Genomic DNA, 26,012 nt, shown 5'->3' on the forward strand with positions numbered 1-26,012 from the left:
CTCGCAAACCTATTTTCAGGAGCCAGAGTGAAGACAGGGATGAGAACATTAGACAAGAGTCTAGAACCCACCATTCTGGCCCCAGCTCTGCTCTCTTGAGCAGCCTGACCTTGAACAAGCTCCCTAACTTCTCCCTGGCCCCAGTCCCTCATCAGTAAAATGAGGAGAATGGTAGAAACGGAAACAAAAATCCATGTACACAGATAATCAACATATGTTAATTATGGCAATGAAAATTGGAAAGAACCTAAACAATCTAAGTGCAGAAACTTAAAAAAAATAATGACATGCCCCCAGATGGAATATTCTGCAGCCATTTAAAGTGATGGCTTTATTGAATCATTTTAAAGGCTGCTGAGAAAAAGCTCGTATGTGTCAACTGAAAATATCTGAATATACAACTATGCAGCATGAGCTCAAATACACAGCGAGGTGCACACTTGCAATGGTAGCACCCAGCTTGGGGCCGTGAAGGCAGACGTGGTTTAGAGCTGGGAAGAGCTTGGGTCCTGGAAGATGCTGCTGAGCTATCAAGCCAGCTCTGGGACGACCTGAAAGTCTCCGTGTTTGTTTGTTTGTTTATTTATTTATTTATTTATTTTTTGCTGCATTGGGTCTTCGTTGCTGTGCATGAGCTTTCTCTAGTTGAGGTGAGCGGGGGCTACTCTTCGTTGCAGTGCGCGGGTTTCTCATTGCAGTGGCCTCTCTTGTTGCGGAGCAGGGGCTCTAGGCACGTGGGCTTCAGTAGTTGTGGCATGCGGGCTCAGTAGTTGTGGCTCGCAGGCTCTAGAGCGCAGGCTCAGTAGTTGTGGCGCACGGGCTTAGTTGCTCCGCGGCATGTGGGATCTTCCCGGACCAGGGCTCGAACCCATGTCCCCTGCGTTGGCAGGCGGATTCTTAACCACCGCGCCACCAGGGAAGTCCCGTCTCTGTGTTTGAAGCCACCACTGATCAGGTTTTCTGTCACTTGTCACATGCATCCCAATTGACACACAGTAAAGGTAATGGCCTGACATCCTGCTCTTTCTCAGCACTGCTCAGGCTTCCACCAGAGGACCGCCTGCAGCAGGGTCCTAAAGAGAAGGGCTGAGCGCAGGTCAGTGCAGAGTCCTGGAGCTACACCAGGCACCAGGCTTCACCTTCTTCCCAAGAACTGAGGGTGACTTTTGTCGCTGATAACTACAAGTGTTGACATTTCCTGTGCACTTAGAACTCACCAGACAGGGTACAGTGGGCTCCACCCAGGCATCTGGAGGACCCAGAGACACGCCTGTCCCTGCGGGGGACAGGCTGAAATGCTATGTTTGGCTGGTGGCCTCCCCCAGCTGCACCCATCAGCCCTCCCGACAGAACCATGCTTACCTCAATCTGCGGCAGGAAGGTGTGGATGGAGGGCAGGTCTGGCAGGCTGGCGGTGACATCCAGGAGCCTCTGGGCCAGAGCCCTCCACAGCTGCAGTTCCTGCAGAGGCCGCTGGAAATGCTGCCACAGGTCCGTGCCCACGGCATTGCGCAGCCTGGTGGTCTTGGCCTTTAGGCTGTGAGCACCGTGGAGGGGGAACCGAGAGAGGAGAGAGCAGGTCAGTACAGGGGCAAGGCCTCTGCCCAGACCCCAGAGTGCCCGGCTTGTGCTGCCCTCAGGGCGGGCACTCTCCTGTTCTACAGACTGCTGGGCTGTCCACGGGACCCTGAGGCCTATGCTGTCCAGATAAAAGGGCACTGGAGGTAAGCCAGTCCTCGAATAGACTTGCAGCCCCGCTTTTGGACCAGGGAAAGAGTCAAGCCTGGAAGAGGAATTATGGAACCCGCAGGCTGGTACTGCCTGCCCCCAGGCACCTCGCGGAAGCAAAACAAAATACTTTCTTGAGTAGGATGCCATTACTTTAGGCCCAAATAATTTCTACGGATAATTTTTCCAATACACTGTCCATTGTATAGCACAGGGAACTATATTCCATAACTTGTAATAACCTATAATGGAAAAGAATCTGAAAAAGAATCGATATATATATATAATTGCATCATTCTGCTATACACCTGAAACTAACAAAACATTGTAAATCAACTACATTTCCAAAAATAGACATATATATATGTATAGATATAACGTCTAGCACCCAGCCATAGATAACCAGCACCTGCCACCTCCACAAGAGCAACGAAGGAGGGGGAGACCTCGGCCACCCTGTCCCACGGCCCGCTTTATGCATGGGAGATTCAGCCTCACCGCCACCTCAGCACCTTGTGGAGGACCCAGGCCCTTGTTCTGGATGTACACACGTAGGGCCTGTGCACACTGTGGGGTGAGAGTCACCTGGCAAGGCAGGAGGTCCCTGAGTTCCTTCTCGAGGAAAACCCCTGCATCAGGCAGGAGGATGAGAAGTGCTAAGAGATGGGGACAGTCGGGCTGTATTCCAAACCCCTCTGAGCCTCATGTAGTAAAAATAGGTACCGATTCTGAATTTACACTGTGCCCAGTGGATATCTGATCTGCTGATCTTTGCTGGGCTAAGAAGCTGGAGACCTGGCCGTGCCCGAACCCATGGGCGGACAGGAAGGTAGAGGCTGGTCTGAAGTCAGGTCCAGTGCTTACATCAGCACCGCCATCAGCAAGCGGGGCACAATGCTGGCCTAGTGAAAAGCCCTCCCCTTGGACCATTACATAGGGGACCCATCCCCCGTGCGAAGCTGCATAAGGAGACTTGATGGAAATAAGTGAAGAGGCCACATAGCACGGAAAAAAGCAAAGTTCAGGCCTCTTTCTGGGAGCAGAATGTAAAATACTTCGAAAAGGGGTCAGTACCTGAGCCCAGTGAGACCCTATAATGGCCAGTCGTTGATAGGAGCAAGAACTATTTGTTATCAGGCAGCAAGAGAGTGCAAGCCCCCTCTGCAGCTGGTGTGAGACGGGCAGAGGCCCTGAGCGTGGGGTCCAGGACCTCCCCCGGCCCGCCCGGTACCTCTGGTGCTCCTGGATGGCAGCGACCACACTGTCCGCGAGGGGCTGCGGGTCCTGGGGGAACACGATGAGCTCCTGCAGCCGGGCCTGCAGCCGGTCCCCCCGAGGCTCCTCCGCGGCCAGCGCCGCCCGCGTGGCCTGCAGCAACAGACAACACCCGATGGGATGGGTGGGCTTCCGAGACGGGACGGCGGTGTGTGTGCAGCGGGGTGAGCACATCCCGCGGCAGTGGGTCAGCCTGGGAGAAAACGGTCCCCCAGGGGAGGGACGGGGGCCCCGTGAGCTCAGCCCCTGCTCTCCCTCGCTCCCGCTCCGTGACCCCAAACACGTTTGCTCTTGATGAGCTGGGTTTTCTCTTTATCATCACCTACCTCACAGCACTGCCATGTACTAGCACCTAATCATACAAATAACTGATATTTAGGGAACAGTGATGACGTGCTGAGTGCCCCGTGTTCCCATTCACTGAAGCCTGGCCGTGGTCCGAGACAGGAATTCTCCGTGTCCCCGTTTTATACACGAGGAAGCTCTGGCCGAGAGTTTTCTGACAGTTGCAGAGCTGGGAAACGGTGGACCTGACATTGGAGCCGGGCCCTCTGGCCCTTAACCTGCCCCTTCAGCACTGAAGGAAACAAGGACCTAAAGATGCTCTGTGAATCCAGTTATTGTTGTCGGCAAGAGGATATTTCCACCCAGCACGCCCGACCACTCCACTCAACCACGTTCAGGTACTTCGGATGCGGTCTTTTCCTGCTGTCCCGGGAAATGTGGAGCTCGATCTTGACCTTGACTCTGGCTGGTCCCATGCTCAGTAGGAGGCAGGGTGGGGGAGTGGAAAGCGCACAGGCTCTGGCAGGACACAGGCTGCCCTGGAAACCCACCTCCAGCCCTTCCCAGCTGCGCAGCCTTGGATCGGTCCTGGTCCCTCGGTGGTAAAACGGGGCCACCCCCGCTCGACAAGGCACCGAGTACAGAGAAGGCGCACTTCTCCCTACATAAATGCTAGTTTAAGAACAGAAACCTTCTAACAAGTTCTGAAATTCCCCTTCATTGATTTCTGGTTACTCATATGTTGGTCATAATCGACACTTGAATCGGGTGGGACAGACAGCACCTGTAGGGATGTGGTCAGCCTCCTGCCTCGGGAAAGGCTTCCTGAAGCATAGCCGGGCATGGCCAGGTGGCTGTTGGGACAGGGGGTTGTTGGCAGAGCTTTCCAGGCCTTACTCTCCCCACACTCCACCCCTGCCAGTTTGCTTGCTTTGACCTTGGCCGGCACCTAGAACTCCTGGTAAGAGCCATATGTTCCCTGAGTCCCGATGCTATTGGCAGCTGCTGTTCTAAGCACTTTTGTTTTCACGCGTTCATAAGGAATGTGGAAGGCAGGTCTTCTTATCATCACGTCCATGTCACATTTAACTGAGATTAAACTAATTCTCCCCGGGAATTCCCTGACAGTCCAGTAGTTAGGACTCCGCGCTTTCACCAACGAGGGCCGGGGTTCAATCCGTGGTTGGGGGAACTAGGATCCTGCAAGCCGAGCGGCGTAGCCAAAAAAAAAAAAAAAAAGTAATTCTCCCAAAGCCAGCCAGTCGGCAAGCAGAGAAACCAAGACTCGAACCGGGTTAGTCTGATCCGAAAGCCCCCGCCCTTCACCACTGCACCACACCACCCCTACCCTATGCCAAGGCAGACAATCCTACAAGGGAAACAACTCCCTTTGTGCAAAGTTGATCATCGCAGTGAACCTGGTCTCCTACAAGGCTGAGTGGTGCTAAGGAGCACGGATGCTTTGCTTCTACCTACACACAAGTATTTCTGCATACGAGCAAATGTTAGAAGGAAGAGGGAAAACACACAACAATGTGGAGTGGAGGTAGGACCTGGGGGCTTTCCTTTTAGATATTTCCCCTAGTGGAATTGACAAGCTAGCCCTTTGAGTTAATATAATACATAAAGGACTGGAGAAGGGTGTTAATCCTTATTTGAAAAATCTCTCAGGGCTTCCCTGGTGGCGCAGTGGTTGGGAGTCTGCCTGCCAATGCAGGGGACACGGGTTCGAGCCCTGGTCTGGGAAGATCCCACATGCCGCGGAGCAACTAAGCCCGTGAGCCACAACTACTGAGCCTGCGCGTCTGGAGCCTGTGCTCCGCAACGGGAGAGGCCGCGACAGTGAGAGGCCCGCGCACCGCGATGAAGGGTGGCCCCCACTCACCGCAACTAGAGAAAGCCCTCGCACAGAAACGAAGACCCAACACAGCCATAAATAAATAAATAAATAAATAAATAAATAAAAGAAAAATCTCTCTGTCCTCAAGTCAGACCTCTCATGAGTGTACACATGGGTGGGGAAGGGGGAGGTGCTCCGATGGGACATCGTGTCTGGGTTGGAATGCCCCCACCCTCCCCAGGATGAGCATCATCTGCTGGGCCCCCTAAGAGCCCTGGTTATGTTTGTTCCTCATCTTCTCTACACTGAGAGCCTGCTCTGTGCTCAGAAAGTACTCCCCACATCCTACCATCAGGCAAGGGAATGGCAAACTTGGAGCCGATCCACCTCTTATTTACCCACCAACTCATCATGTGATGCTGGGGATGTTGGTGGGGGGCAAAAAAAATCTCTCCAGGCCTCAGTTTCCTCATCCAGAAAATAGGTACAAACAACCAATTTGTCTACTATGCTCGGGCAACTGAGATTATCAAAAATCCAGGCAAACCAGAGCCAGTGTGCTTGAGACAGCGTGATCCTCCCACTACACAGAGGACGCCCCGAGGCACACATGGCACCTGGACTGGGCCATGGCTTTGCCAAACACTGCTTACCGAGTAGAGTCTCCAGCGGGCCACCAGCTCGTCCTCGGTCCCTGCTTTGGCCGCGGGTTCCAGGTCCTCCTCCGCCAACCTCTGAAGGCCCTTCCTGAACTCTGCCAGCTCAGCCTCCAGCTGCCTCCTCTGTTGCTCATAGGCTCCCCTGGACTTGAGCAGGCCCTGCAGCCGCCCCTCCTCCTCCTCCCAGAGTGCACGCAGCTTCTCCAGAACATTCCGCATCTCCTCCAGTTCTTTGGTGATCTTCTCTGCACCCCAAGGGGAGGTGTTCTGGATGACCCCCACGGCCTGCTCCTCCAGCCTCTTCAAAGACTCCTCACCCCTGGGAAAGTCACTGGCGATGTCCTAACGCAGGGAGGCGGTGGGAAAAAAACACGAGGGGAAAAAGAAAACATGTGCTGCATTTTCCAGGACCGCTGGCAACATCATGCCAAACGCTAATTCCTATTCCCAGGCTAGAGCCAAGGCACCTTTCCAAGAGGTGGACTGCCTGCCTTTATAACATTCAGGATGTAATTCCTTTACCATGTCATTTACAAGCCGTTTGATTAAGTGAGGGGAAAGTCTCTGTTGGGTACTTCTCTGTCTTTAACACTCTCTGACATTTGTTAATCTTGCTTTTTTAACAAAGACAGAGGCAGCCTCAGGCTTGAAGCTTTCAGCTGGCAAAAGTATGGAGCAAATAGAACCTAACGACCCCATTTGGCCTCATTACATCTATTTGTATGGTTATCTACTAATTATGAATGAGTATTGGTATTCCATTTATGACAATGATATAAAATTTCTTTTTAAATCAGTGTTCATCGGCTTCTAATATTAAAACAAATTTTTGAAAAACACTTTTGTCTTTTATTTAAAATACCTTCAAAATATTTTTTTCACTTTTTTATTGAAGTGCAACTTACATGGAGTATAATACAGACTGTCCTTGACTAAAAATGGTTCAGCTTATGATTTTTGATTTTTTTTACGATGGTATGAGAGCAATATGCATTCAGTAGAAACTGTACTTTGCATTTTGAATTTTGATCTTTTCCCAGACTAGTGATATGCAGCACGATGCTCTCTCGTGATGTTGGGCAGTGGCAGAGAGTGTAAACCAACATAGTTTTCACTTTCACTATGGTATTCAATAAATTACATGAGGTATTCAACACTTTATTATAAAACAGGTTTTGTGTTAGATGATTTTAGGCTAATGGAAGATGATTCTGAGCACGCTTAAGGCAGGCTGGGCTAAGCTATGATGTTTGGTAGGTTAGGTGTATTAAATGCATTTTCGACTTATGATATTTTCAACTTACGATGGGTTTATCGGGATGTAGCCCTACTGTAAGTTGAGAAAATCTATATATAGATCTTAAGTGTTACTGTTCAAAGAGTTTTGAGAAATATATATGCCCATGCAGTCCACACTGTTATCAAAATAGAGCATTTCTAACATCCCAGAAGATTCTAGAACTTCATCTATTTGAAATCTTAGAATATGTTATTTTTTAAAACTGGCTTTTTTCACTCAGCATAATGTTTTTTAGATTCTTCTATGCTGTCATGTATATCAGAACTTCATTCCTCTTTATTGACTAATATGCCTTTGTACATATATTCTATTCTATGATGTGTTTATCCAATACTCTGCTGATAAAAATCTGAGTTGTTTTCACTTTAGGGCTGTTATGAATAAGGTTGCTGTGAACATTCTTTTACAGATACCCACACTTTTCAAAAGTTCAATTTATATCACTTTGCTTTTACAAAAGACCTACAGTAGTACCTGTTTTCGCTACCTGAAAGAAATCCAAAGAGGATTTTAGCTTTTGCGAGAAAAGGTCATTACTTCTCTGTTTGTTCTCTGTTTGTTTGTTTGTTTTTCTTTTTAATTTTTTGGCCATGCTGTGCGGCATGTGGGATCTTAGTTCCCCGACCAGGGATCGAACCCGCACCCCCTGCAGTGGAAGCACAGAACCTTAACCACTGGACCGCCCGGGAAGTCCCACTTCTCTGCTTTACACCATTTTGGCTCATGAACGGTTTCATAGGAACACTACTTTCAGAGAGTGGGGAAACTGTACAAGTCATATAAGATATTTTGTGGTCACTGTTCATTGGTTTTTTCAAAAGAGAGTCGATTTAAATACAAATATTAAATAAATGGTACAGGTGCTGTATAGCTGTATCAAAAATTATAAAGTGGTCCTTGAATTACTGAAGATAATCTACCCACTCACTTTACAGAGGGAGTCGGAAGCTCGTTCAAGATCACAGCAAGTCAGGAAGCCCAGAGTGGACCCAGCTTCTCCCCGCTGCAGGTTTGATGCTTACACCAGGGTTCCTTACCTTCACATATTGACACGTGAGGTCAGACAGTGCTTTGTGGTCGGGGGCTGTCCTGTGCACTGCAGGATGTTTAGCAACATCTCTGGCCTCCATCCACTAGATGCCAGGAGCACCTCCGCTCCCAACTGTGACAACCAAAAATGTCTCCAGACATGGACAATGTCCCCCATTTGAGCCCAGCTGGTCTAGACCATGCTGCTGTGGCCTTGGGTTTCCAAATGCCCTACTGGCTCAGAGATTTCCATAAAGCAGCCGAGGCCCCAAGCATGGGATCTACACCACATCCCATGCTTCTCCTCTTGTGGGGTCTGTGTACAGGGATGTTTGTATCTCCTGGGACCCCCCCCCCAGCTCCATCCTATTAAATAAACTCTGAGACCCACCAGCCATGAGCGCTCCCTCCCCACTCTGGCAGAGACTTGCCGGGGGTTACCTGCAGCGCTGAGAGACGGTCCTTGGTGCTCAGCTGGCACTTGCGCCCCATGCAGCCGTGCACGCGCTCCACCACTGTCTTCAGCCACAGCTGGAACTCGTCCACGCTCACCTGGAAATGCTCGTGCTCCTGGGTCACGTGCTCCAGCAGGTCCACTCTGTTCTGTGGAAGGGGAGGAGAGTCACCGGCCATAAAGGTCCCCAGCCCAGGCTGCCCTTCCCCTGGCCTCCCAGGCCTGAATCTGTGTGTGTGTGTGTGTGTGTGTGTGTGTGTGTGTGTGTGTACATGTGTAGGGAGCGTGGGACGCAACTGACCCTCAGCCCTTTCTCTGGACACAAAGATCCCACACATTCTTCTCTACCTTATCAGCAATCAGCCAAGAAATTCTTGGCTTTGGAGACCAAAACATGTCAGCACTGGGCTTGTCAACCACACGGTGGGCTTTTTTTCCTGCCACGTCCTAGGAATGGCACTCAAGATGGGGCCGTGGTAACAGCTACATAACACTACCATTTGAGCACTTACCAAGGTGCCGTAGCACTGCCCTAAGAACTTTGTGTACAAGATCATCTCACTGAATGCTCCTGACTACCCCCATAAGGTGGTACCATTATTATCCCAGTCTGATAGATGGGGAAACCAAGGCACAGAAAGTGAAATGACTTGCCCAAGGTCACCTGGCTAGGACAGCACCAAGATTCCAACCTGGGAGGCAAGGCTGGGCCAACGCACCTCTGCTCCATTGCGACTGTGTCCACAGGGTACGAGAGTAAACAGCAGGCTGCCCCCCATTTCCCCCTGAGTGTGGTGATTTGCCCACAAGTGTTGGAATTGCCTCTATTTTCAGACAATCCCACTGAAGCTCTAACCACACAGGGGCAAGATGGTGTCCTGAGGGTGGGTGACATTTGGGGAGATAACAGTGTCCTGCTATAAGACCTACTGTGTGCCTAGAGATTCTGATTTTCAAAACACACCCTTGATTACAGCACCATCTCTTTAAACCCCTCCACGACTCCTCACTGCCCCCAGGCCCAGGTCCAAGCATTGTAGCCTGGTGGTCAAGGGCAGGACCCCACGATGCGGCTCTGCAGACCAGCGGTCAGGACCCTGGGCTTGGGAGCCCGCTGCCTGGGGCTTGACCCTGGCCCCCCTCGAGCTTGTAATTAACCCCTCCGTATGGTGTGGTTGATAACAGGAGCTGCCTCACCGGGGTGGTGGGGCATTAAGTGAGTCAGGGCTCGCACAACCCCAGAACAGCACCGGGCAGCTAGTAAGAGCTTGAGAACTCTGAGCCACTGTTTACTGTCACCTGTGTCCCTGTGCTCTTGTCACACCCAACCAAGTGAGGGGTGCCCACCTGGCAATGCTCATCTCCAGGGCCCACCTGCTCTGAAGCTTTGCCCACTGCCCCAGGCTGTGGCTCTCCCCCAGCCTTGTCTACCGAATTGTCATCTGGCGGGGACCAAGCGCTCCCTAAGGACACGGGGGTTGATTTCATCTCCCTGGTCCCGCTCAGGGCAGGCTCTGAGACTAAGTGCTTTCTGAGTGGCCAGAAGTAATTAAGCGCGAGGTGTCTGCCAGTGGAGGGATCTCTCCAAGGAGAGCCAAGAAAAAGGAACCAGGGGACCTTCATTTAGTAAGCACCTACTATGTACCTGGAAATAGACCAGCATTATCTTATTTAATATCTTCACAACGATCCCAAAACTGTCCCATTATGCAAGTATCCAAAGGGGTGTTGGGAGGTCACATAACTCTTGCAGACAAGATTTAAACGCCAAGTTCAGACTCCAAAATCACTGCTCAGGCCCAGGGGATGGCAGAATCTTTCTTTCTTGCAGACGGTAGATATTCTGGGCTTTGCCTGCCATGTGGTTTCTGCTGCAACTTCTCAACCACTTGTGTGCTACTTACATCGTAGCACACAAGTTGCAGCCACAGGCAAACACATAAAGAACGGTTGTATTCCAATCAAATGAATCATGGACACTGAAATTTGAATTTCCTATCATTTTCACACGTCATGAAATATTCTGCTTTTAATTTTCCCCCAACCATTGAAAAATATAAAAACTATTTTTGGTTTACAGGTCATAGAAAAGTCAGGAATTGGGCTGGATTGAACCTACGGGCAGTGGTTTGCTGACCTCAGCTCTCAGCCCTCAGCCATGGAGACAGGCCATGTTCAGGAGGGTCCTGACCTTCTACGAGGCTAAGCCAACAATTCTCAACTGGGAAGGGTAGACGGACACGTGGCTTTGAAAAACCTCCCTGGCTGTTTGTATGTGCCTTCCCCTCCCGTGGAGAAGCCCCTCACCAAACCTAGAAACACTAATTCATTTAAACATTTGCAACACCCATGGCAAGTAGGAGAAAATATCCCCATTTCAGAGACGGGGAAACCAAGGCACAGGATCAAGTCCTTCAGTGAAGAGATGAGAATCCTCTCACTTACGGGAGTAAGGCTCAGAGCTTCAACATCAGCGCTTGACAGATGGGAAACACGGGGCTGCTTGAATTCAGAAAGTGGACCAAGGCGCAGTGACCATCTCCCTCACGTTTCCCTTGCCGGCTCCCCCTCCCCGCAGGATTATTTGCATCCACCAGAATCCTCCCCGAGCTTCCTCACTCCACGGGAAGATTCATTTATGAAACAAAGTGGGTCAAGAATACTAAGCAGAGAATAGGGGCTGGGCCCCTGGTTGACACTGATGGTGATAAATGTTGTAGTGAGGCAAACTCTCCAATAAAAGTGCCGCCTGGCGGCTCTGTGTGTGTGAAGAATGAGGTGCTGGCACTGGGGGAAATCCAGAGTAAATAAAAGCCTCTGTGATGGTGAGCAGGCGTGCTAGGAAAGGAACGCGGCCGAGCAAGGCAGGCATCCAGCCGCGCTCTGTGCCAGGCATAACGAGATCACAGAACACAATTCAGCCACTGCCGGGCAGGGCACGTTGGAGGAATGTGGGTGACAAATGGGAGAGGGCTCCACCTCCTCTCGTTACACCAAACAATTAAACCATCTGTGTGGGCAGAGTCGTCAGGAATGTCAAAACCCAACCAATTAACAAGGGCGGGCTTGGATTTGCGCCTCTGCAAAGGGCTGCAGGACGGGCTCTGATTCCTGGCCGAGATGCCAAACAAACACAGTCACAGAGGGAAGCAGGGAGGAGGAGGATGCTACTATCTGCCTGGCCCTTCAGAAAACAGAATCATTGGATTAAAAACCATCAGGCAAAGTAAACAAGCAGGTCCCGCCTACTGGCAACCAGCCTGCTTTGTCTATTCTTGACTTTCAATTGCTTTCTGCTGGCTGTGCCATTGCTCATTCCCGGGCTTGGCCACTTTTCCTGATCAAGAATCTCCCTTCAGGGGGTGGTCACGAAGGATACGGTCCAGAGGTGACCCCCGCTGTGCTTCTGTGGTCCTGTCCCTATCAACACCAGAGGCCTTGCTAATTAACATATTGGAAGTCAAAACTGGATTTTTAGAGGCATAAGTAGTGGCTTGTTAACCAGCACGAGAAATAATGAAATGGGCTCTCCTTGGTGAAAGTTGAGATAGTAATACATACAGTATCTTCTATGGCCTGAGATGCGTCCTCCCCAAATTCACATGATGAAGCCCTAACCCTCGATGTGATGGTATTTGGAGGCGGGGCCTTTGGGAGGTGATCAGGGTTATATGAGGTCATGAGGGTGGGGCCCTCACGATGGGATAAGTGCCCCTATAAGAGCAGACACCAGAGAGCTTGCTGACCCTCCCTCTCCGCCGTGTGGACACAGCGAGAAGGCCGCCATCTTCAAGCCAAGAAGAGGCCCCTCACCAGGAACCAAATCTGCTGACACCTAGAGTTCGAACTTCCCAGCCTCCAGAACTGTGAGAAAAATTCCTGTTTTTTAAGCCACCCAGTCTATGGTATTCTGTTCTGTCCACCCGAGCAGACTAAGACAATATCCCAGGGACCCTTCCCACCCTGAGAATAGGCCTGGACCTCTAGGGGTCCCTGCATGGCTCTCCTACTCTCACTGGGGTGGGAGGATTTCAGTTGCCTGCCTCAGGGTGGCTTTCTCGTCTGACTTTAGTGCAAGGTGAGACCTTCATCAAATGTACAGAGCAGGTGACCAGGAGGCATCCGGGCCACCAAGAATCTCTGAGGGCTACTGGACACGCAGTGTCCATCACCCTGCTTAGGGTGGAGCCAGAGTGTCTTCCTTTCGTCTGGGGCTGGAAGGCCCAGTATGGGGTATGCCCCGGGAGGCTGATGTTGGGGAAGCTATATCCTATTTTACTAATGAGGACCCTTGCTAAGGGTGATGTAGAAGTTTGCCCCTCTCAGTAGCTTCTGTCTTCTGAAGGTCATGGCATCATCTGGAAGCTATGACTGTTCTCTCCAGCAAAATGCACATTCACGTGACAGTTTGAGTACAACTTCAGAGGCTCTGTAGGGGCCTGCCCTGGCCTCTCCCCGATACTGCCTTTCAATCTTCTACTGCCGGCTCTGGGAGAGACAAGAAACAGCTCCCCGTTCACCACCCCTACCCCCCACCCCACCCCGAGAGCCAACCAGGCTCCCTGTGAGTTAGAACAGAACTCCCAAACCTCTGGCAGCCAGGAGGAGAAAACCAAGGGTCTGTGAGCTTCAGCCAGCAGCTCAAAAGGCCAAACTGAACTGCCTTCTCTCATAGGGTCCAGTCACCCTGCACACACCCTCAGTTTCCACATTGAGGTCAAAATTCACCAGCCCATCTGGCAACTCCGAGGGCTTCTGCCAGGGCGGCAACTTCCCCCCACCCCTCCATCACAGGCAGAGCCCCCAGGCTCCTGCCCCCAGCATGCTGCCAGCTGGGCTGCGCCTCGGGAAAACCCTTGGAAACAACCTGCTCCCTCATCCAGGGGCTCGAAACCTCCCACGTACCACTGCCTCCACCTTCTGAGCTGGACCCACAGGAGCTCTGGCGGCCCCTGCTCTCCCCTGATGGACACAGGCTAAGCGACTCACCCAGGACCCGGGGCAACCACCAAAGGAGGAGTCCACATAGGGAGTCGCCTAGGACTTCCGGTTCTTTCTGATGGGCCAGTGGTATCTGACCCTTAGATTATTATTTTTTTTTTTATTAAAGTATAGTTGATTTACAATGTTGTGTTAATTTCTTCTGTATACAGCAGAGTGATTCAGTTATATAGATATACACATTCTTTTTCATATTCTTTTCCATTATGGTTTATCACAGGATACTGAATATAGTTCTCTGCGCTATACTGTAGGACCTTGTTGTTTATCTGTAGATTATTTCTTTAAGTCAAAAAAAAAAAAAAAAGGGCCCAGTCACACCTTCTCTATTTATCACATGAGAAGGTTGGGAAGATCAAATGAGGTCAAAGACATGAAGGGACTAGGAAAAGATAGCATTCGCCAATAAGAGTTGTGATTTCTATAAATTTTTGGATCCAGTGAGGGGAGGGTTCCCTGAAGGGACGATGAGAATCTCTGAGGTGATCATTTCTTAGAACTGGTGTTCACCAGTGCCCCAGGCATGCCCCTTCCATACACACGCGTGTACACGTACACACACACACACACAAAACCACTTTCCATTTCCTGCACGAGGCGCTCTCTGCTGATTGACACAAGCACCTGTTTCCTGTAAAGTCAGAGCAAGGAGGCCATGGGCCAGGCACCTCTCCGGCCTGAGCCCGTGGGGCAGACCTGGAGAGAGAATTGCTGTTAAGCAGGCTCTAGCCACTTGGATGCGGCGAGGGAGGGCCAACCGGCTACATCTCTGAGAGCCAAGCTCCACCCTGCCTGCCTGTCCTCGGGGCCTCCCAGCTGCAGGGGCGGGGTTCTCATTCATTCAATGAAGGGCTCCTAGCACCTGCTGCATGGCAGACACCATTGTTGTGGCTATTTCTTCTCACTGCTACTGAGAGCACAAGTCATCCTTTATGCTGGGGAAATGCTCGCCAATTTCAAAGAGCTCACATGCAAACTCATTCAGTCCTACAACCTGGTTCTAGGTAGGGTGAGCGCCCCGAGGCCACACAGCTGGGAAGCAGCAGAGCCTGGCTGGAACCCAGGTCCCTTTCCAAGCATTCTGGGGCCAGCGTCCTGTTCCTACTCAAGGTTTCTCAGATCTCTGCTTATTATAGAACCATTTCCCGTAACTTGAAGGACCCAGGAGACTTCCACCTCCAGCAACATGGGAGAGCTGAATACCCTTCCACCGTAGCCAGCCAGAAATGCTGGATAAAATGTAACAAGCATCATTTAAATGCAGAACCATGCACGCACCGCACACACCGAAGTAAGAGATACCCCGTGGACCAGATGCAAAGATGCTATGGAAACCAAGATGCTAAACTCACATGTGCGCTTGACGTCTTCTTGGGTTTAATGTTCAGGTTGGAGGAGGAGGTAAGACTCTGGGCCCAGGGGGGCAGAGACCACGGCAAAAAGGCAGAATACTCAGGGGACTCCCCCTCTGTCAAAGGGTGAACTAGAGAAAAAACCTTCTCACCAGCACAATACAAGGCAGAAGCATATGTGTTTCAGCCTGGGCCCTGGCTGAAAAGACAAATGAAAAGATAGTCACCTTTCGGAGTATAGAGCCAGGAGCCTCTTGCATCATTTTGGCTTAGGGTTCAAGTGCAGAGAACCCACTTGATTTAAGAACCCCCAAAACATTTCAGGGACATTCAATAGGAATCCTGAAGGTAAATTCCCACGGCAGCCTGGCTGAAGAAAACACAAGTTCTCTGAGGGCCAGGCCCAACCACGGGGTTCTGCAGATAAGGCCCCAAATAGGATGAGCTCACAGCTCAGAATTACGAAGTCTCCAAGGAAACGATCCACCATGTCAGGAGACCCAACAGATGGCAGCCTCAGGCCAGGAACTTCAGCTACTTGAGCAGCCTGACGATTATAAAATGTGTATGATTAAAATGACTACAGATAGAATCCATACCTGAGAAGAGTGCAAAGTTTAAGAGAAAAAGGACAATGAAAAAAAGAGGGGCTTCCCTGGTGGTGCAGTGGTTAAGAATCTGTCTGCCAATGCAGGGGACACGGGTTCGAGCCCTGGTCCGGGAAGATCCCACATGCTGCGGAGCAACTAAGCCCACGAGCCACAACTACTGAAGCCTGCGCATCTAGAGCCTGTGCTCTGCAACAAGAGAAGCCACCGCTATGAGAAGCCGACGCACCGCAACGAAGAGTAGCCCTCACTCACCGCAACTAGAGAAAGCCTGCGTGTGGCAACGAAGACCCAATGCACCAAAAAATAAATAAATAAAATAAGTAAATTTAAAAAAAAAAAAGAAAGAAAGAAAAAATGAATGAGGGATATAATACAAAACCAAATAGAATTTCTTGAAACAAAATTGAACTTAATAACTCAATGGACTGTTTAAACCAAGGCAAGAATGAGGTGAGAGATGGGGACAAAGAATGGGCAGAGGAATTGGGGCAAGGACAAAAGAGAGAAGAGGAGAAAAGCAAAGGAGAAGGACTAAAGGGCAGGAGGAGGGAGGGAAGGAAGGAAGGAGGGAGGGAGGGAGAGGGGAAGAGAGCCGGGTGGAAGTGAACCTCAAAGTCCATCAGTCAGTCAGTCAACATACACTAACGAAGTACCCACATGTGTATTAAGCATGAGAAACACTGGCCATACAGATAGTAGGTAATGTGTCAATGGGTGGGTGGATGGTGGAGGGGTGGGTGGATGGGTAGGTGGAAGATTGACAGGTAGGTAGTTATATAATGCTTGGGTGAGTGCATAAGAGATGGGTGACAAGTAGATAGTGAGTAGGTAAGTGGATGAAGGGGTAAACGGTGGGCAGTAGACAGTGGAGAGACGGATGAGTACATGGGTATGTGAAGAGTACATGGTGGGTTGACGAGTAGGTGAATGAATAGATGGGTGGGTGATTAAGCGGTTGGAGAGAGGAATAGGAGATCTAGTTAGGTTGGTGGAGAGGTAGATGGGTGAGTGAGTAAACAGATGGATAGAAGGGTGGGGAGATGGGTGGATGGATGGGTAGGTAAGTGGATGGAGTGGTGAGTGGGTAGACAGTAAATAAGAGATTTGGCGGTTAGTTTAGAGGGGAGATAGATGGGTGAGTGGGTAGACGGATGGGAGGGTGGGGAGATGGGTGGACGGTGGTGGGTCAGTGGGTGTCAGGTCAGTGGGTGTCGGGTGGTTGGATAGTAGATGCTGGGTAGATGGATGGATAGATGGTGAGGGAGCAAACGAGTGGCGGATGGGTAGATGGGAGCAGATGAACGGATGAAGGGGTGAAGACAGCCCACTGCCCTCACCCACCTGGGCTTTGGTCTTCACCGCGTCGTACTCGGCCTTCATCTTCTCCTGCGCGTCTTCGTCCACGCTGGGGTCTCCGATCCTGCTGAACAGGGAGGCCGCCTCCTCCAGCAGCCGGTCCAGGAGCACGGCCTGATGGTCCACGTTGTGCAGCAGCACCTGGGCGTGGCTCAGCTGCCAGCGTTTCTCCTTCAGGCCCAGCTGCAGCTCCACAGGGGGCTCGAGCACCACCGTCATCTTCTGGAACCAGCGGTAGAACTCATCCCGGGCCAGCAGGTACTCGCTCCAGTGCAGCCACACCCACTCGATTCGGCTGCAGGCAGAGGCCACGGCCATGAGCATCCCCCCACCAGGCTCACGGGCGGGGAGGCCGTGCCGCTGCCCCCTCCCCGGTACTGGGGGGCTGGGGGAGGGGGCACAAGGACACCCTCTCGGGCCTCACCCCAGTCCTGATACACAAGACCCTCCCGTCTGGGAAACAAGCTCCATGGGGCGAATGATCAGGGTGGCTCAGATTCCAGACCTGCTCTGAGAACCCCCAGCCTGCTGATGCCCTTAGCCACCAGGACCCCAAATTCTAGCCCCAAACTCCTATTAGTGATGCACGACGATGCCCCCAGTTGTTTCTCTCTGGTGTTGGGACCCCACACACAGTCACCCTGGCTCTTGCCACACGGATGCCCACTAGCAGTCACAAGAAGACTGCCACGGGGAGAGTGTCTCTTAGTTTGCAGAGTACAGTAGGATCTGTGGGCTTGTCACCGCTCAGCGGGGACAGAGGGCTGGGGCCCGTGCATGGGTCCCAGCGTGCCGTGAACTCGCTGCATTACCCTGCCTCCGCACCCGCCTCAGTTTCCCCGTCTGTAACATGGAGATGGCCCTATTGGTCCAGCCAACATCAAGCTACCTGGTTTGGAATTCCAAGTGAAAGAGTTTGAAAAGCAGAAAACACTGTGTAAAGTCCCCCCGGTCCACTCCACATTCTGGTTTCATAAAGACGGAGAAGATGCTGGCAGTTCCTGCCCACTGAGGACCTCCTGTGTGCCAAGCGCTGTACCTGGCTCCTGACATTTGCTATCCCCCGCCATCCTCCTAACAACCTTCGAGAAACAGTAGATTATACCCATTGTCCAGATGAGGCGCCTGAGGCTCAGAGGTCAAGTAACTTTCCCGAGGCCACACAGCAAGTAACCAGCAGAGCAAGAGGCGATCCCAGGTCAGGCAAAGCCCCCACCCCCGACCTGGCTCCCTGGTACAAGCAGAGAATCTGGGCTAAAGTGCTAGCAAGGCAACAGGCCTTCTTACCCACCAGGGCCAATTGGCCGTTCTGCTGGAGGATGCACGCGCGGCAAGTCTACCAAGAATTAATTGTTGGCAAAACACGACGGGCTCCCGCTGTCTATTATCCTCATTAAGCTTGATTATAATTAGAAAGAGGCAGGCAGGGTTGACTGATATCCCAAGAGAGCATCCTGTTCCCAGTAATCCCAGGACCTAAGAAATGTCCCTTGGGCAGAGGCCCCAGGCCAGCGTGGTGGTGGGCACGGAGGGTCGGCAGCAGCTGCAGACAAAGGCCTGGAAAGGTACCCAGCCACCCTACCTGTGACAGTGGGTCATGTAGGTGACCGTCTCCTCCCACTGGGCTTTGACGTCCCTCAGCCGGGCCAGGATCTCGGGCTTCTGGTCCTCATGGCAGCATGCCAGAAGGGCTTCGGCCGCCCGCAGCACCACGTCCACCTTCAGGCGGCCCTCTGGCTCTAGCTGGCATATTTTCTGTTGTGGACACAAAGCCAGTTCCCAGGAGTTAGACAACACGCCAACAGGCAGAGCCTTGGGAAGACAGTGGCAAGACATGGAAAGAGGCAGGACTTTGAGACCAGAAGAGCTGGGGTTCGAATCGCAGCCCCTGCCCCTTCTCCTGGGACCTTGGGCAGGCTGCTAAGGGCTCTGGGGTGGGAGCGAGCAGCGATGGAGATTAATCAGCACAGAACTGCCCAGAGCTGTCTGATTGATGATAGGAGTGCCCTCCCTTCCCCGATGGGCCTGTTTCCAGCTGTGTGAACCCAGAAAAGTTTCATTACTTCCCTGGACTTGGTTTTCTTGTCTGTAAAGTGGGTGTATAGTAGTACTCAGCTCTCAGATTTTTTTTTTTTTTTTTCAGAATTAACTGAGAAAATGCACGTAAAGTGCATGTCCCAGTGTGTAGCGCCATGAGAATCTGCCTCTCAGGCCCACTGCAGGGAGTGGGCTCGGCCCAGGTCCCCAGCCGAGGCTCGGAATTATCTCTGAGTTTGCAGTTGGCACCAAGGCCTCGCTTCCTCAGCTGTTCCCACCAGTGACCAAACAGGAACATGAAGGCAGGCCCGTTACTACAGGACACTGGGCTCCTCTGATGGGTGACTGATTCGGGATGCCCCATGGCCTTGTCAAACTCCCTGAGAACCACCCGGCAGCCCAAGATTCTCCCTGCTCTCCTGGACTCAGGGTCGGACCTGCATTGGACTGACCGTGTTCCTCCCATCCTCCCCGGGTTCCCGTCCCATTTTCTCTCACAGATGGTTCCCTATTAAACGTCTTGCATATTTAACCTCATCTTGACCTTGGCTTCTTGGAGGACCAAGGCCGATACACAGCACCTGGCAAATAGTACGTTATCTGGTAACATTAGCTCTTGTCATTATTCACTGTTATTATTCTAGTTCTTTGGCAACTAAAGCTTGGTCTCTGCAGTCAAAATAAGATTAGACTCCAATTCCAGGGCTAGTCCCCACTACCTGTGTGACCTTTGTCATGGTACTTAAACTCTCCAGGCCTATGAAATGGGGGAAGATAATGGTTACGCCACCCAAGGTTATAGTAACATTGCGAGATACATTAGCACATGGCCTGGCCCACACTGCATCCTTCATCCCTCCAAAATTGTTCACTGTTACTACTATCTTTTGCTTACCTTCTGATTATATTTACTGACAGCACAGCATTTGCCTAAAGCTCCAGCTGTTCCCCAGCCTGTCTCCCTAAGGCTGGCAGTCAGTTTTCTTAGACTGATGTCCCAGTGGGCTGGCCCGTCTGAGCCTTCTCTGTGGGTGGGGTCGGGGAGGGCCTCCTGCCGTGTCCAATGCTGCCCCACTGATAGCTCTGTGGTCCCAGGCAGGTCACTCAGTCACTCAGAGATGGTGATAACAGTCTCTGCTTTGTCTACCTCATAAGGTTATAATATTACTTTTCAAAAACACTGTTAATTAGAACACTGATATGCTAGCATACTTTATAAACCACTGAGCAGTTATGTAGACCCTCCCCCAACACGTGCAAATGGGCAGTGGTCCCAGTCCTTTCTGTTACCTCATATGAGAGTGGTTAACGATGATGATGACGATAGTATAGAGCAGCGGTCCCCAACCTTTTTGGCACCAGGGACGGGTTTCGTGGAAGACAGTTTTTCCACGGGTGGTGGCAGGGCGGGGGATGGCTCAGGTCGTCATGCGGGCGATGGGGAGCAGAGATGAAGCTTCGCTCGTTCACCTGCTGTGCAGCCAGGCTCCTAACAGGCCACACACCGGTACCGGTCCCCGGCCCAGGGCTTGGGGACCCCTGCTATAGAGGGACTTCCCTGCCTACGCGTGCTATCAAAGAGTGAGATTAAACAACCTCCTTACAAGGGCTGTCTCTGTGCTCTCAGTGGGGTGTGGGGCAGGTAGAGGGAGGAGCAGGGAGATTCCCCAGGAGAGGAAAAGAGCTTTAGTTTGGGGTTCAGGGGCTGCGCCGAGCAGCAGGGCTTGCAGGACCCTAGAAGGTAATGGGGACAGCAAGCGCCCAGCAGGGACCCCAAGTCCCGCTCAGCAGCAAGCAGCAAAGTGGCAGACAAAGGCACCATAGTGACGAGTGTGGACCAAAGATCCAGGGCCACCGTGGAACGTTCTGGGCTGAGTAAGATTCTGCACAGAACAGTTCACACCACTCGGAAGCAGGGGTCCCCCAGCGTGGCTGAGGATGAATTTCTTGCCATCCAGTGAGATTTAATTTGATTAGAAATAATAATAATAATTCAGGATCTGATGTCTCTGACACCCAGAGTTGTGGAGTAGACCCCATGCCCAATCCCCAAGCTGGCAAGATGGGCACCACGGTGATTCCAATTTTACCAGTGGGGGCACTGGGGACCCACAGAAACCTTAGCTTTGCAGAAAAATTCTCTGCAGCAGTTAGTGAGGCCTCCTCTATAGGGGCTGCCCAATGTAACCTCAGTCGGAATCCAGCTCCGTGAACGAAGGGAGACAGCAGCTTGGGGAAGAAACTAAATTCAATCTCTCTCTGCCACACTCACAAGGAACCAGCCAAGCCTAAAAGTCCCCATGAGGACAAGGGCCCCTTCCCAAAGTCCAGGGTCCTGATGGTGTGATCTCCTCTAGGCCTCTGGACCTTTGCCCTCCTGATTCCTGGCCAGCGAGGCGCAGGCTGGACCAGGGGAACACGGGAGACGGGGGGAACCACCGCTCTTTGCAGGGGAGTGAGTCTGTTGCTTCCCTGCAAAGAGAGGAGAGCTGGCCAGTCCCAAGGCCGGCAGAACACGAGCCCCACCTGGCCTGAAGCAGAAACCCCTGCCCCAAAACCAAATCAGCGACCAGAGGCATGTCTGCTGTGGGACCAGAGGCTAGGGCTGAGCTGGCAAAGCCAGCTTCCGAGAAGCAGATTCTACCTTCCTTCTCTGCCCTGATGATTCCGCTCTTTGGCAGGTGCGTGGTTCTTCTACAGCCCCACCCCAGCAAGCACGCAGTCCAGGAGTGCTGGGCAAGGGACACGAGCCAGCTGGGAAGGGGTCATTGAACTGCAGCCACAAAGCAATTCTGGTTCGAGGGAGCCAGTGAGGGCAAAAGTCAGGCGGGGGATGGGTGGAGGGAAAACCTCAGCGGGGAGGAGAAGCAGGTCAGGAAGGCTGGAGGAATGTGGTGAGTCAGGGCTTTCCCTCAACGCAGTCACGGCCAGATGGGCGCTGTCCTGGGTAATATGCCGAGTACTGTGCTGAGTACTACGCTGGGTACCGAGCTGAGTACTGTGGTGGGTACTGTGCTGGGTACTGAGCTGAGTACTATGCTGAATGCTGTGCTGGGTACTAGAATCCAGGAGGAAAACAAACATGGCCCGATGCTTGCAGGCTGTAAGGGGGTCTGCAGACAAGAGCACAGACGACTGTAAAAGAGCCATGAGAGACCCCAAACTTGGAGCTCTGAGGAGGGATGTGGGCAAACCAAGAAGGCCTTATGAGGAGGTGGTAGTGGCACCGGACCTCAGTGCTGAGCAGACATTTGAGCCAGCAAAGCTAGGAAAACACGGCGTGTTCAGGGCATCTGGCTTTTGGAAGCCAAGTCCTAGGAAATGTGGCATGTCTCTGACCATAAAGAGGCTTGGAAACCAGTAAGGAAGCAGCCTGGCCTAGACCCCAAGTGCAGGGCCGAGGAGGCTGGGAACCAGAGGGCAAAGAGACAAGATGCTGCAACCTGGGAGACCAGCCGCTGCGGGCACCGGCGCGGGCTGGGAGAGTCCACAGGCTGGCGTCCCTGCATCGAAACCACGAGAAACAATCTTCTCCACCGGCTCTGCCAGCGTGCCCTGCACTTTGCCAAGTGCACCAGTAAGTCATTGGCCTCAATCCTCCCACCCACCTGCAAGGTGGCAACTAGCACTTTCCCCAGGAGCAAAGCTGAAGTTCAGAAGGCACTGGAAACTCTCCTCAGGTGCCACAGCCAGAGCGGGGATTCGAACCCAGGCCTGCAGGCCCCAGACCCCAGGCTCTCCTCCTCCCCCAGGCTCCTCCCTCCCCTCCCCCTGGATCCCCATCCTGGCTAACTCCTCCTCATTCAAGCCTCAGCAGTGAAGTCACTTGTCCCCAGAGGCCTCTCTTGAACCGCCCCCGCTGGGGGTTCTTCCTGCACTTTACAGCTGGGAAAATGAGGTGGCAGGAGGGCATGGGACCCGCTCCTGGCCACACAGCGACTAAACTTCAGAGTTGGATCAGAACTCATATCCTGGTCACTCTAGCCAACAGGCGCTTGGGACGTGCATCACTGAGCTGGTGGAGGGATCGCATGGGAGACCCCAGATGCCAGGGAAGGTCCCACGGACCAGCAGGTGGAGAAGGCTCTAGCTGCTCCCTTTCACCAGAGGACAAGGGTGAAATGTTTTCTTATTGCAAAATCGGTTTTGAAACATCAAAGCACACAGAAAACGAGTGGGTCTGAGCCCTGTGGGAGAGCACGGTGGTGGGGCACCCAGGACACAGCTCCCTTGACCTAGGCTCCAGGCCAGATCCCTGAGGGCTCACCTGATGGAAGTGCTCCCTCGGCTTCCAGAAGCCGGTCACCTTGGCCTTGCCAACAGCTCTTCCTAAGGGCCGCCCTTGCCTTCGCCTAATGAAGCCAGACCCACCACCAGGGGATAATGAGCTGCCAGCAAATGGTGCAAGGTCCAAAGGGATTAGCACGCTGAGACAGCAAGTGCTGTGCAGGGCTGTCAGGAGCTGGGTTTGGGGCTGGGGGAAGGGGTTAGGAAAGACACGTGGACAAGGGGACGTTTCATTTCACATGCACACCCAGACCCAAATGAAAGGGCGTTCCAAGTAGAGGCAACAGCACGCACAAAGGTTTGGTGATAGGAAATCTAGGAGGTTTTCTGCCAGCGGGAGAGGATGTGTGCCTGGGAGGTCGGCTGGAGGGGGAAGCTGAGGCTGGAGAAGAGGGTTGTGGCAGATAGGTAGTGGAGGACATTTGATGCCAGGTGAAGCTGGGTTTTCTCTCATGGGCAATGGGGAGCCATGGAAGGTTTTAGAGGAGGAGAATAATTTCATGAGACCCATGTTAGGGAGGCACCTCGTACATACTTGTATGGCTGCTGGATTACGTGCATGCCTGTCCCCGTGATGCCGTGGACCCGAGTGGAGGGTGTGCCTCACCCCTTCCACTGCCCCCGGACCCCACACGGGGACGGCCAGTGATGCTCTGAACTCAGCCCTGGGTTCAAGCCCTGACAAGATCCATTCCTTTCATTCTGGCCCGTCACTGTGTCTAGGGATCCATTTCACTATTGAAAAGTGGGGACAATACACCACAATCACAGGGCTTTGGGGAAACTAAACATGAAAGCTGATAGTACAGGCTTGAGCACATAATAGTTGCTGATTGAATGTCAGCTCCCTTCTCTCAGTGACCGGGCAGAGTCATCTTTTGATAATGAATATTGGTGACAATAATAATGACGATGATGACAAAGGCCAAGACTGACAAGAGAAGGGGCTTTGGCTGTCAACTCCTCTCCTCACCAGGCTTGCCCTTGACCTTCCAAATCTCCAACCCATCACCCACTCTGTTACAGAGGAGGGGTCCTCCTTAGCTCCCTGTTCCAGGCTCTGGAACCACTGACCCCTCCCCACTTCTCTGGCCCTGACCCCTGCTTCTCCCTGATGGTTGATGCTGTCCCAACACCAACATCGGGGGTGTCCCACATGTGCCCCCCAGCTGTGCCCACCTCCAGGGATTTTCCTATTCTGTTCTCTCTGCCTGGAGCCCCTTCCCTCCCCTCCCCCTGGATCCCCCAGTCTGGCTAACTCCTCCTCATTCAAGCCTCAGTAGTAAAGACCCTTGTCCCCAGAGGCCTCTCTTGACCCTCTGGACCAGGGGACGTGACCTCCTCGGGGCTCCCCGTGTACCCTGGGTTCTCCACTCACTTCACCGTCCAGTTGAGAAGCCTCTGACCGGGCCACTCAAGAGTGGTCACCCCTCCTTTCTGCCGTGATGGTCCCCTGGGCAGGGCTCTCGTCAGCTGCCTCAAGTATCTGTTCATGGTTGCTATAAAAGGACAAGTGGTCCAGGGCGGTGCATGCTAGGATGGTGTCGCACCAAGAGGGAGGCCGAGCAGGGATGGGGGACCTTTCCCACTGGGACAGGCGGACATCCCTGTGCCTACCTGGGAGGAGTTCCCTGAGGGCAGGGACCAGGCACCATCACCTGGCATCCCAAGGTTCGAGGCCTGGCACAGGGGAGGCTGACGGAACACGTGACTCAAAGTGGAGGGTCTCAGATCCTTTGGGGTCCGACCAATGAAGGACTGAGAAGGACTATTCTGAGGGCAACTGGGATGACAGGAAATGCCAGAAAACACTGGAGGGGATGGGGGGTGGCGGGAGGGGAACAGAGAGGGTGCCACTGTCGCTGTCACCTCAGGTCATTTACATCCAGCCTCACAGGTAGCACAGGGCTTGCTCTATGTTAACATCCATCAGCCACAGAAGCCTCCTCAAGGCAGCTGGTGAGCCACCCTCCTGAAGTCAGCACCCTGACATAATGAGCTTCACCCATTCTAGAAGGGAAGTGAAGAGAGGTCCAGCAGGGTCACAGGGCCAGCAAGAAGCAGAGCTGGGATTTGAACTCAGGACTTCCAGACTCCAAAGCCTGTCCTCTCTCTAGTCCCGTGAGCTGCTCTACTAAACAGAATGCCTGAGAAACCAGGACACCCTGCACCCTGACGCTGGCAGGCGCAATTTTACAGAAGCACACAATGCTGTAGGAAAGCAGAAAGCACATTTGAAGAGGAGTCAGAAGACCAGAATTCCAGGGTGGAGTGTCCTCCCCAGAGACCTTTTCAACTTGAACAAGTCACCAGACCACTCCAAGACTCAGTTTCCCCACTTGTAAAATGCAAACCCTGGGTCCTCCTTCATACTGTGTGGTGACACTTAAGCCGTTGGCCCTGAAAAGGTGATATCAATGCTTAATTTTAACTGTCCACTTCCAAAAAAAGCATTAGATATTTTCAATAAAATGTGCAAAATCAGTAAGACAGCACAAAAAGAAAAAAAGAGAAAGAAAGAAAAGACAAGACACAGGGAAGTGGGGGTGGGGTCAGCTCTATTTCTAGCCTGTTGGGGGGTCAGTTTGTGCAGGAAGAGGTAAGCCTCCCCTTAAATAAAGCAACCTTTCAGGTGATAAATTAGCATTGTGGAATATCCCAATGGAGATGACCTGAGAGACGTTAAGTCAACTGCGTTACTTACAGATGGGAAACTGAGGTCCAGAGAGGGACAGAGATGTGGCCGAGGTCACACAGCACTTTAGATCAGCATGGAGACTACAACCCAGGTCTCTGAC

The 26,012-nt window shown here is 52.3% G+C and overlaps 1 protein-coding gene across 5 annotated transcripts in view; it reads right to left on the reverse strand.

Moving 5' to 3' along the window:
• SYNE3 (spectrin repeat containing nuclear envelope family member 3) overlaps window positions 1–26,012 on the reverse strand; it is an 89,278-nt gene that overhangs the window by 24,443 nt on the left and 38,823 nt on the right. For all 5 annotated transcript variants that reach the window (XM_057543378.1, XM_057543376.1, XM_057543375.1 and 2 more), the window contains 6 exons: window positions 18,473–18,645; window positions 16,876–17,185; window positions 8,558–8,719; window positions 5,782–6,129; window positions 2,960–3,096; window positions 1,363–1,537 (listed from right to left, as the gene is read on the reverse strand). In XM_057543378.1, the coding sequence (XP_057399361.1) occupies window positions 1,363–1,537; window positions 2,960–3,096; window positions 5,782–6,129; window positions 8,558–8,719; window positions 16,876–17,185; window positions 18,473–18,645 (1,305 nt within the window). The remainder of the gene's footprint in view (window positions 1–1,362; window positions 1,538–2,959; window positions 3,097–5,781; window positions 6,130–8,557; window positions 8,720–16,875; window positions 17,186–18,472; window positions 18,646–26,012) is intronic.

This window comes from Balaenoptera acutorostrata, chromosome 3 (assembly GCF_949987535.1).
Source record: "Balaenoptera acutorostrata chromosome 3, mBalAcu1.1, whole genome shotgun sequence".
In the NCBI taxonomy this organism is placed as follows: Eukaryota; Metazoa; Chordata; class Mammalia; order Artiodactyla; family Balaenopteridae; genus Balaenoptera; species Balaenoptera acutorostrata.